The sequence below is a fragment of the Podarcis cretensis genome (genome assembly GCF_951804945.1).
Source record: "Podarcis cretensis genome assembly, chromosome: 10".
Classification (NCBI taxonomy): domain Eukaryota; kingdom Metazoa; phylum Chordata; class Lepidosauria; order Squamata; family Lacertidae; genus Podarcis; species Podarcis cretensis.
This window is the reverse complement of record NC_137179.1, coordinates 54,247,674-54,259,968: the sequence shown is the minus strand read 5'-3', so window position 1 is coordinate 54,259,968 and position 12,295 is coordinate 54,247,674. Positions and strand designations below refer to the sequence as shown.

The window sequence follows — 12,295 nt, the reverse complement described above, 5'->3', positions numbered from 1 at the left end:
GGTGAACTAAGGAAAGAAGTAAAGGCTACATTATAAATTTAAAAAGGTGGTGACAGGTCATGTGTAGATTGTTGTAGCCAAGTATAAATTTAGCAACCTGCAGCTGAATATTTTTGGAGAATTATTTCAGCTTGCCTGCAAGATGTTTGAATAAAATGGAATGGAAAAAGATGTATAATTCATTATAACTCCAGGATTTTCCCTAACGGCAACACACAAATGCCTCCCCTACCCAAATGGAATTATATAGGGCAGAATCTACAAGACAGCTCTCCTACAGGAGAAGTTCCTAAAGTTGGGAGGAGGGAGGGGAATAAAACTGGAAAACTGTAAGGCTGGAAATGGAGCTGAAGTCCATCTAGTCCAGGTTAGGATGTTGTTGTTGCAAACACCCCTAAAGCAAGTATGCAGAATCTGTAGCCTTTCAGATGCTGCCGAACTACAGTTCCCATCATCCCTTGTCTTTGGCCATGCTAGCAGTCATGCATTTGTTTCTCTCCATTGCCATGTGGCAGCATCAGAAGTAAATGTTGCAATAGGAAAAAAATACAACAGGCCTCCATATTTAGTTATAAAGTACATCTAACTATTTCAAGTGAAATAAGCACTTGCTACAGAGGAACCAGCAAGCTGTTTACTGATTTAGCTTTGTAGCAGACTCCTCAAAGGTATACTTGGGGGTGGAGGAGAAATTTGGTTTTGTTTACATTTTAATGAGAATCTACCTAGTTCACACTTTTTGAACCAATACACGAACTGAAACAAAGCTATCCTAAGAAACTTACTCTTCTCTGAATTTCATGATGCAGTTATCTAAGAATGCACATGTCAGAGAGTCATGCATAAAAACACATTATACTAGTGAACATAGCCGTCTGTTAAGGAAAATAAAATGCAAACGTGTATATTTCAGTCACAACTCTGTACAAAAAAGTGTTTAATATGGTAAATTTGCACCAAAACGCTCATGAATTTTCATGAGGGTTTTTTGTTTTTAATTGCAAATTTCTGCGGAAAGATAGGAAGAAAATGAGAAGCGGAGAGACCAGGAACTGACATATCTGCCCCACTTATTTATACTTGATCTTAAAACGAATGTCCCAAAGGGTATTTCTGTTATAATACTGTGGCCGATGCTGCAACTGCTGCTTTTGCCATTGTTGTTACACAATTGTAAGCACTGCTTTTGCAAATTAACAAAATTGTTAGCCAAAACGACAGATCCCTGTTCAAAGTGACTTGCAGTGTACTTGATCTTATTTATTTGCTCCTGATGGAGTGTAGGAATAGGTTTTGGACGAGTTTGTTTTTAACAGGGATCATTATAAACCCTTTGTCCATCACTTTAGCAGGGGTTATGTTCTGGGTCTCCACACACATAAGTGAAATTGCATAAAGTGGGGAGCACCCTGGAAACACCCTTTAAATGCCCTCTCTGGCACTCTCTCTTCAATCCATACCAAAAATACTGCATCCAAAATTATCAACAACTAGAATTAAAGCTCTTGGGCTGGCAGGAGGCTGGAGGATGCCCAGGAAAACTGCTGCTGCTGCTCTGTCCCACACACCAGCTGTTAGATGGGGAGGCTGAGCAGCGTAAGCAAAGCCGTGCTGTGCCTCTGTCTCTTCAGGGCTTCCTTCACCCTCACTGATGTCCTCTTCAGGCTCCAGGAAGGGTCTTGTCACAAGGGCTCTCCAGCTCTGTTCTGCCATTTCCGGATAGGAATTAAATTATTTTATTATTTCCTGGTGCCATGTGCATGCATAGAATATGTGTATGTGTGTGTGTGTGTAAATACCTGTAAGTCCTTATAGTCAGAGCTTTTTTCAACCGGAACTCAGTTCCGGCACCTCTCAGGTGTGCGCCATTGCCATTAAAAAATAACAAGGGAGGAGTTCATGGTGAGTTCTGGCACCTCTTCTAGAAAAATGGCACTGCTTATAGTGCTATTAAAAGGAAACAACGAGAGGACCTTTTCCGTGGTAGCTCTATGTCTCTAGAATTCATTGTCAACTCACCACACTCCAGCCCTGTAGAGCGATTCTGAGGACCTCTTTGTTTCAGGTGACCTAGACATGAATTATATCTTTCATTGCTGTAGTGCTCTTTGAACTGGAATAATAAGGGAAAACAATGTTTTCCTATTTGGGATTGAGCAGTGTTTTCCTATGGCTGATTCATTTAGTGCTGGGGTGTTTCGTACAAATCATCTTATATTTTATATTTTTGAATGTTTGTCACGAAAGCTGCCTTGAGAGCGTTCTACCCAGAAAGGCAGCCTATAAATATACTCAAAGTGAAATAAAATATATTCTTCATTTCTTCCAACTTCCATCTATAGTCCACCTCTTTGCCATCCTGGCACTCAAAGCAGCAGACTTGGGGTTCTAGGAGGTCTTCCACTTAGGCACTGACCAGACTGACACCTGCTTAGCTTTAGCAAGGGGGTGCACTGTGATCAGTTGTGTGCCAGTTGACCTGTGCAAAATTTCCAGTGATGGGATAAATAAACAAGTGATTTTAGGGACGCATTTGGCCAGGGGTGGGTAACCTTCTTTGGCCTGAGGGCTGCATGCCACTTGTGCATGGGGCCATAGGCAAAGGTAGTCAGAGCACCAACATGAATTTTCCCATCCTGGCACTGTGTCTACCTACTCGTCAGCACTTATTGGCTTACTCCACAATAAAACTGTCTTTCCAGTTAACATAATACTACATGGGGGGAAAGAGAAGATCAGTAGGGTTAGGATAAAAAATATGAAACCTTTGATCGTTTGAACTGAAGCCTTTGTTAGTGAGCTACACAGCTAGCTTGTGAGTCAGTTGTACAAAACATTTGCTTTTGTACACCAGCAATGATGTAATGATAGGTGTCACTGGAACTACATGGGTTTCCTTCCTTCCTTCCATCCTTCCTTCTCTGACCATCGCAACAAACATTCTTTGTATTATCAATTTCTAAAAATGCTTTCATTCATGTAGGAAAAGACACTGGCATTTCAAATCAGAATTGTCCTCAAGCTGCGCCAAAGCCGTCTTTCCCAAGGCACAAGCTATTGAAGAGCCTGGGTATAAATAACAATAAAAGAGAACAAAACAGATGGCCTACCTCTCCTTGTCCTCAGCCACAGAATGTGCAAATTAATCTGAGAATGGAGAATGCATGAGACAACACAATTATTGACAGCATAGGAACATAGTGTGTTGTTGGAAGCTGTCTTATAATCAGTCAGAATTCAAACAGAATCATGCCCCTGTTGTAGAAAGTGCTGAGCAAGTGGTTCTTGATATAGTTTGTTCTCACAAATGTGGGTCTTAATAGATCTAGCAGTCATATGCATGTATCTCTTCTTTAGGGGCACAGAATGGCATGAATGACCCCATATGACTCTCTTCAGGATTAAGACACCACTATTTGTCACCAGGGCTGTCTTAAGCATATGTCAGGGTGCAAAGATCTGCCCGGCGTCCCCCCCAGGTTGCCCAGTCCCAGGCGCGCAGGAGGGCGGAGCCAGTCAGCTGCCTCAGCATTTCGCTGGCTCAGTCATCCCCGAACTCACAGCACAGAGCCTCCCACAGCAGAAGAGCCCACTGCGGCGCTTTGACCGATGGGCGGGCTCTTCCCCGGACTCAACTCTTGAGCCCTGGACTCTTGGCCTGGCGCCCCTAAGAGCCTGGCACCCCGGTGCCCCACACCCGTAGCATCTATGGATAAGACGGCCCTGTTTGTCACATTAGTTTGTTGATCAGGCATTGACCTGGATAGATGAGTCCATTTGCTATTGCATTTTAGCAATGTTATTCATATCCTTATTACATTTTAATATTATATGTGGGATTAAAGTTGTATACCCTCCCTATACTATTTAGGAATACTTAGTATCATTTTTTTTGTCTTCAACGATCACAGTTTCTGAGTTCAGCTTTGGAGGTCACTACATCATTTGTTGCATCTTATATGGAGTCAGACCAATGGTCCATCTTGTTCAGTATTGCCTACACGGGCTGGCAGCAGCTGTGCAGTTTCAGGCAGGAAGTCATTCCCAGCCCAGTCTGGAAATTGAACCTGGAAGCTTCTGCATGCACAGCCATTGATCTATATGGCATACACAGAATGGACCCCAGTGAATTGCAAACAATGTGATTAATGGACAATTGCCTCGTGGATATGGCCCAAGAAACAACACAAGGAATGGGATAATCAGTCTGGGGGGGGGGGATGTTTTGGCCCTCTGCTTTCAGCCCAACTCATTTGGAAAGGACACAAAGATGTTAGGCTACCTCTGGCAACTGCCAGGGTCTTCCTATGGTGGCCTCAGACAATGATACTTCAAGCCACATGGGAACCCTGATATTTAAAGTTATGTTTATGGAGAAATGCTAATGGCTTATTCTGCCTCATTAACTTTGATGCCATTAGCTTTGCAGATAAAAAGATTTCGAACTTAAATTCTGGGGAGCATCACTGACTTTCTTTTCTCTTTTAACAGTAAAGAAGAAATATTGCCAACGGCTGATGAAGACATATGGAATAATTCCAGGAGTTCAGGTATAAAACCCCATTCAATTAGTTCTTCCTTACCGCACATCTTAATTTTTAAAAGTAACAAAACACCCTGATATATATGTGTGTGTGTCTCTCTGTGTGTGTGTGTCTTTCTGTGTTAACTCTTCAGAGTCAGACATCCCCAAAATTCTTTATTCGCACGTGGATGATAATGAAATTCAACAACGTAAGGAAAATGTAAGCAGCAAAGATGTGGAACGCAACGAAGATGATAATGAAGATAATGAAAAAGAATTAGAGTTGTTGGTAAGTGTTGTGCATAATTCACTTAACGGTTTGATAATTTGAACCCATTTATTCCTCAAAGAAAGTTAGTTCTTCTCTAGCTTCAACAGTGGTGATAGGTACACAGAGATCTGCCATTGCTATGCCAACATCAGAGCTTTGATTGCATCTTTAACATGATTGGTGGTAAAAAGTGCTTTGATTCAGTCTATTCCATTATGTTCTGCTGCCCTTAATTCAATAACTTATCTCTTTTCTTCTTCTTATCACAGGCGATAAGGGACAATTTGAGAGCCCTAGAAGACTATTTCAAAGTCCTATCTCTCTGGTCTCTGTGATCAGTGTACACATGTATACAATTTTTGTTCAGTAGACTTCCTTTGTTCTACATGTAGGCTGCCTCACACAGACTATGACTGGATGTAGATGGCTGTTTGCCCTGCAGTGGCTGCTTGTAAGCTCACCACAGAGCAACAGCAATGATGTGGGGAGTCAGTTATCTTGGCATCCGGCCAAAGGGTAAGGTGAATCATGCTGTACCCCACACCCCTGGTATGACAAATTCCTCTTTTCTTCCTGCTTATGAACCTCTTTAAGACCAATATTTGTGCACATCTTGGTCATGAATCTCACCTGCCAGCTATAAAATATACATTCCCAGCACCTCTGATTCATATCAATTCCCTTCTAAACGACAAGCATTTAACCTGTGTGGGTCATCCAAAATAGCCTGCCTTGCATTTTGTGGGAAGAAATGACAGCAAGTCGGGAGCTCATATCGCTTGTGTGTACATAGCTAAATAAGTATGGAATATAATACTGTTTGTTTGAGAACACAGGAAAGCTGAAACCCACAACAGGACTTGCAGCCCTTTTGGACAGTGAGCAAGAAAATGAATTTTTCACATATAAGCACGAAGACTCCCTTTCTCTAACTTTAGGGTAGTTAAGAGTTGTCATCCAATGCAGAAGCATTCACTGTCTGAAAATCAGCATCTTTGTAAATTTATTTTTTTAAAACTTTTTTTTTAAACAAAAAGACAGAAATAAGAAGCTGAGGGTGGGGGAAATCACAGGATACTCTTAGCATTCCCTGAGACAATGAATACACTAAAATTTAACAGTTTTTAACAAGAAGGGAAAATCAAAGTGATCATCTGTACAATAAATGAAGAGTGTATATGTATGTCATTCAGATTTTAATTTACCTTATGTGCTGCGTAATGAATTAAACAATGGAGGCCTATAATAAATGGAAATGCAACCAAATCTTTGAAACCCATAGGCAATTGCTCACAAGACAGCTCGGCAGTTGACAAGTAACATGAGCCTTATGTGAGAAGAAGGGAAAATCGTAAGATTTGCATATAATTATTGAGATCATGCAAATGTCAGTTATGAGGAGGGAGAGAGAGGAGGGGGAAAACCCAGGCATCTCACTATTAAATCCTGACAGTTGGCATCACTGAAGAGCTCAGATACATTTGAGCGCCAGTTGGCAGAGGGTCATTAAAACAGAATTTGCAGAAACATTAGTTCCTTCACTTTTCTTTGAGTGACGTTTTACTATTAATAGTTTGCAGAGGCTTTGCAGAAAACATATTAATAAGAGTCACTGTAATGGGGGTATCTGCAGCAAGTGTAAATGTAATAAGGTGGCCCCCAAGAAGCTATCCTCTAATTGATTGGTATGAAACCATCAGCCTGAGTATTCGAAAGCAAGGAGAGAATGCCATGACAAGGAAATGCTGTTGAATTGTATAATGCAATATTTGGAGGAGAGAGAGAGAGAGGAGAGAGAGAGAGAGAGAGAGAGAGAGAGAGAGAGAGAAGAAACTTACTCGTTCCTGGCCTTTCCTTCACTAACTCCTTTTACACTTTCTGGAACTCTCAAAACATTCCGGTATGCAGCCTGTAAAATGGGTGCTGAGAGGAATGAAGAAAAGGGAACCCTTAGAGTATTTGTCAGTGTGCAAATGTATCTTTATTTTACCGGACAATACCATTCATTCTCTAGCTTTGATATGAGGTGTCAATGCAGTCAGTTTAAAATAAAACATGCCTGGGAGGGAATGTGCTCTGTGAATGAATTAGCTTCTCTTGTAGAGAATATTCTCTTTTGGATTCATTTGTATGAAATGGACTTGCAGCTTACTGAGCTCATGAATAAAGAGGGTGGGGAGATGGGGTGGGGGTGGAAGCGAGAAAGAGAGGGGACTCGGGGCTATTTCATTTCTTGCTTTTACACAACCTTCTAACACCCTTTATTTTAAAGAGGACATGCAACATAAAATCTGTAACTGATTTGTTTTCTCCAAATCCGTCTTACTGAATACAAAACTTTCCTGATTAAATCCTTCCTCTTATATATCTAAGTTTATGTGTACGCACACATGCATTCTGATCATTTTTTTCTTATTCTGTTCTTTCAGCTAAGTCAACACTTCTCTAGAGCCAAGGATGAAAGGAAGTTATACACAACCGAGCCAGTTAGATTTCCAAATGAACCAAAAGAAGTGGGGGGCAAGATGGACTCTGGATTGCTTAGGCAACCTCTGGCGATAAGTTCATCTGAACGTGCTTTACAAGACAATAACCAAACATCTTCCACAGGAAATGATTTTTGTATGATACCCCCAGAAAAATTGACTGCACTGGACTCGGCAAACAATAGGGCCCAGTCTTCAGAAAGCTTTAGTACCATTGAAACCCTTTCATCACTGGAGCACTGGTCTGGAATGAAAGAAAAAGAGACCGACCGTTTTACAGATGTTATCTCAAGTAAACATGGGGTGTGTCCTGCAGATGTTCAAAAGCATGAATCTGAAGATGCCTCAGGAAGCAAAACAACGGAGAGTTTGTTAATCAGAGAGGATAATTATGATCACCACAGAAAGGCATGGGAAACAAGGCCCAAAATAGTTCCCTTAGAGTATGATGAAGCCATTGAATTAAAAGAGGAAGTATTGGAAAGAGTGGATGACAAGATCAAGCCATTTCTTGGGCAACATATGCAAGAAACATCTTCCCAAACTCTTGAATCAGTTTTAGAAAACATTGACAAAAAGGAATTCAAAATTGAGAGATATGAGAACAAAAAGGTGTATTTAAGAGGAGAATTTAATACCAATACCTTAGCTGAAGCTAATGTCACACCAAAGTCTTTCACAAGTTCGCATACCAAAGATGACATTGTAGAAGAAAAATATAAGTCTGAGTATAATCTTGATAAGGTGAAAGAAATAAAGTTGAGCATTTTAGAGCAATCTTCAGAAGAGGCACAAGCATGCCCTACCAACAGGCATGGAAAAGATTACGCTGAAATACAAAATCAACAACCATTGTTGTTCACACCCAGTAACAATGAAGGCAGTACAATAGAGAAGTTTTCTCAAAGAGAAATGATGAGTCCTGGTGTGTTAGATGTAGCAAAAGATGAGGAATTACATGAATCCATAGATATATCATGGCTAAATGCTGGAGAAATCTCAGGCAAAAGAAATAAGCAGGAAAGCACAACTTCTGTTGTAGGTGAATTAAGTCAAAATTTAAAGGGAGCAGAGAGTAGTTACCCAGAAGACATTCAGACTACAAGTGGGATTTGCTTGAGCTACCCAAATTTGGTACAGGCAACTGATGAAAGTATATCCACTTGTTCTGCATCAAAAAATGTAGAAGATGTGTTTGATGCTGGAGGAAATTTAGAAGAAGGGAAGCACAATCAGGGCTATGATGTATCAAACAGTAAGATGTTGCAGGCAGAGCTGTGCCAAAGTGATCCTGGCAGGTTTACTGAAGATGATCAGAGCAGCAGGGTCACATGCGGGGATCAAAGTTGGAGAGGCTTAGGAAGTCAATTGGCAGAAAAGGAAAGCGAAGCCGATGAAGGAGTGCAGGTGGAAGAGCTAACAGGTGGCGAAGCTATGTGGGGAATTAAAGACGATACAAGATGTTTGGATGTAACTCCCACAGATGAATTGTTTACCTGCCAAGACCCAGTGAGATATGAAGAGTCTTATGAAGTGGAGCATGATAGTATAAGGGAAGCAGAGGCAGTTACAGCCTCTTATGTAATTAAAATGACATCAGAAAGTACTCCAGAAAAAATGTCTGCTGGTGAAAAAGCAGTAATTGTTAAGCTACCTCAAGAGACTGCACTAAGTGACAGGTCCACAGAGGAAAAGGAAACAGTGTTTGATATACATGAAGGGAGAAGTGATGGTTCACATTATCCTCTTTGTCAATGCAATACAGTGGGTGTATTATATGACACCAAATTTGAAGAGGAATCAGTTTCAGATATTTATAATGCACGCATACATGAAACGGTGCACGGAGAAATGATGTCAGTACGCAGTGCAAGCGAAAAGCTTGGAGGAGCAGAACATAGCACTGGGAATGATTCACCACCAGCTGAAATATTATGGACTTCTGCTGCAGAAGGAAAAGCCATTTCAGAGCAGGATTTATATCCTGAAACATCTCTGAAAGCTTTGCAGGGCCTACCGCAAGGCCTATGCAAGAAAGAGGCTGAAGAGGCAAGTGTCTGGAGAATGATTCCTCATGACGGTGCTAAAGCAGAATGCAAAATTTCTCCTTCTGAGGTAATTGTTGCTGGCAGCTATTACGAAAGTTCATCTGTGACATCTTCAGAAGAGTCCAGCGGAGCCCTTCCTGCGGAGGGGGGGCAAGTGTTGCATCCAGACACAGAAGCTTCAGTCGATATTGCAGCTGACTCAGAATGTGGCTTCACCCTAACTGGTGACACAGCTCCCATGATTCCAAATATTTCTTTGGAGACTGAACTCCAAGAACTTCCTGAGAGTTCAGCAGTGCTGCCTTCTAGTGAGAAAGGAGAAAGTAGCACAGGTCTGTTTCCCCATCAGCCAGAGCTCAAACAGGAGAAGCTATTAGGGCCAACCATTTTAATTAGTGAACCCCTAGAAGAAAGAGAAGAGAGAATCTCAGAGTCTGAAGGTTTGATAACTGAAGAAACATTGAACACTGATGGGCTTGGCCACCAGTCTGGTTTTGGTCACACAGTAATTTCTGGTCAGCAAAGTGAAGTTTATAGCTTACCACCTGAGTGTCTCGTTTTAAAGCACATTGGTTACAAAATACTTTATTTCCTCTTGTTCGTTGTGTTTTGCGTCACGTTGTACCACTACGATTTAATTGTTTGCTTTGCACTCTACTTCTTTTCATTGTATTGGCTATACTGTGAGGGCAGGGGGGACGAGGAATCAGTCAAAAAAGAGTAGTATAAAGCATCCAAATGTCTACATGAAGCACTTAACATTTAATATCAGTATATCCCAAAGCACAGCCATGTCCACACAGAACCAACTCAAGATTCCCCCCCCCCTTCCCTTGAAACAATGCTTAAAGGAATGAACATGGAGTTTGCTCCCTCATATAAGTAATTATTCTGCATAGGACCATTAAGTTTGGATCATTAAATACCTATATGAATATGAGTTCTGAAGCACATCAAGTTGAAATTAAATACAGCTGCTGCTCCTTTTCTGGTTAGGAAGATGTGAAGCTTGAGTCTCTTCAGAGTCTCTTACAATTTTATCGCACTCATTTGTTTTGTAGTAAAGCTTTATTTTCTTTCTGAAAGGCTTTTTAAAAAATGGTTTTATATAGCAAGTAAGTAAAGAGGGAATGGCATTATAACTAACACAGTAATAGGGCATGTCCACTTAGGAGTTTCCTGTATTTTATAGTTATGCACTAAAATTGAAGGATGAGAAGTAGGCCCCACAAAATAAGGTATTGTGTGGCCAGGGAATTTTGCACACCATTCCTCAGTGTGGACTATATCACCTCCATTCATCCCACGATTTTCCTGTTTTGCTGGGTGAACAGATGGGAAAACCAAAGTTGCAGTATTGTTTGCAGGGATCTGATGCACCGAGTTGGAGCCCTTCTCTTCCTCCTCTTTCAAACTATGCAATGTGGACATGCCCTTAATATATTAATACTGACCATAGGCACGATCCACTGGGATGTCACTCTGCATGCACCGCTGAAATTGATAGGAGTTGTGCAAGAGTGCAAGGAATGTGCCCCATATGCATTTAATGATGTACAACTAGAATTAGCAAGCATATTTTGGGAGAAAAACTCAACTTTATAGATTAAGTGGAGCCGTCATCAGACATTGCCAATCAGAATTAAGGAAACATACGAGGAGGGTCATGCGGTCAAGTATGCCAGCTCTGCCCTTTGTCACCATTCTCATCTCCCTCCAAATCGAGGAGGTCAGTCATGAAGGCTCACGTGTGCTTTAGAACCCTGATTTTCTAACGTTCTAAAGAACATAGAAAGATTCCATGAGTACAAGAGATCCCCCACTTCAGAAGATTGTCCTGTACACACTGGAGGGTGACAGAAATAGTGACAAGTGGGGGGCAGAGATACCCCCAGCTCTGATGTTAACTTAATACTTCTTGATAATGCCTGAAGAAGGCATAGGTGGCTGCTGTTGTTTTCCCCCCAATGTGATGATATTAATTAATAAATGTCTGCACAGTTACAACTCTAGACTCCAGTGCAATTGTGATGTAACTTTGTATGTGTAAAAATAAAAAGTGCTATGCATAAAAAAAGGCTCTTGTTCACACCACAGAGCTGATATGGACTGATGTAGACTGAAGGATACAAATTAAAGCCTGGTTGTCTTTAGATATTGTTTTTATATATATATACATACTTTTTGTAAATGAAGACTGTGTAACGCAAGGGAAGAATTTCACTTAATTTTAGCATTATTCCAGTTGGACTTTCTGAATGATGTTGTTTAAACCATGTTGCTTTAGAAAGGCAGTCCCAACAAGTGTTGAATAATAGTAATAATAAACAAATTTTGAATGGTTGGATTGTGTGTGGATTACTTTGGAACCCCGCAAGATAATAATGAGTCCTAAGCCTTCTTCTGCAGGGATGCCATGGTAGAGTGTCATCAATGCGGTTGGACTCTGATTCCCATTATCCTTGATCATTGGCTATGCTGGCTGGGGCTGATGGGAGCTGTAGTCCAATGAACATTACTTGGACTGTTAATGGTTCTAATAAGGTTTTTTGTTTTTTTGTTTAAAAAAGGGAAATAACCCACAATTTGAGTGATAAGCAAAACTATCTGCTGCATTCATTCAGTTACTTGCTGAGAGAGAACATATTTTCAGAAGTACATTTCAAATGTATGCTCAAAACATAAAAAAACCCTTCTACATGACAATTTATTGTCTGGGAATGTGAGAACCCTGGGAGTGGTATTCTATTTCCAAACATCTCCAGTTCCTGCTGTATTTTCTATTGCTGCAGGGTTGATGATCTAAAAGTTTGGATCAGTTGGTAAGCTGGTTTGGATCAGTTGGCTTTATGAAAATTATGGAAATGCTAATAAAGAAAGAATAAATGAAAATCAGTTGCTTTGGTCAATATATTTCCCCTAAGCATCCATATTGGGCCAATCTTGAAAGAAAATTCTTTCTTTC

The 12,295-nt window shown here is 40.8% G+C and overlaps 1 protein-coding gene across 1 annotated transcript in view; it reads left to right on the top strand.

Annotated features, from left to right (window-relative positions):
- Nucleotides 1-11,673, top strand: part of PPP1R3A (protein phosphatase 1 regulatory subunit 3A) — a 30,345-nt gene extending 18,672 nt beyond the window's left edge. The window contains exons 2-4 of the mRNA XM_079993425.1: nt 4,492-4,550; nt 4,678-4,814; nt 7,226-11,673. Of these exons, the coding sequence (XP_079849551.1) occupies nt 4,492-4,550; nt 4,678-4,814; nt 7,226-10,054 (3,025 nt within the window). The 3' untranslated portion in view covers nt 10,055-11,673. The remainder of the gene's footprint in view (nt 1-4,491; nt 4,551-4,677; nt 4,815-7,225) is intronic.
- Nucleotides 11,674-12,295: the final 622 nt, after the last annotated feature.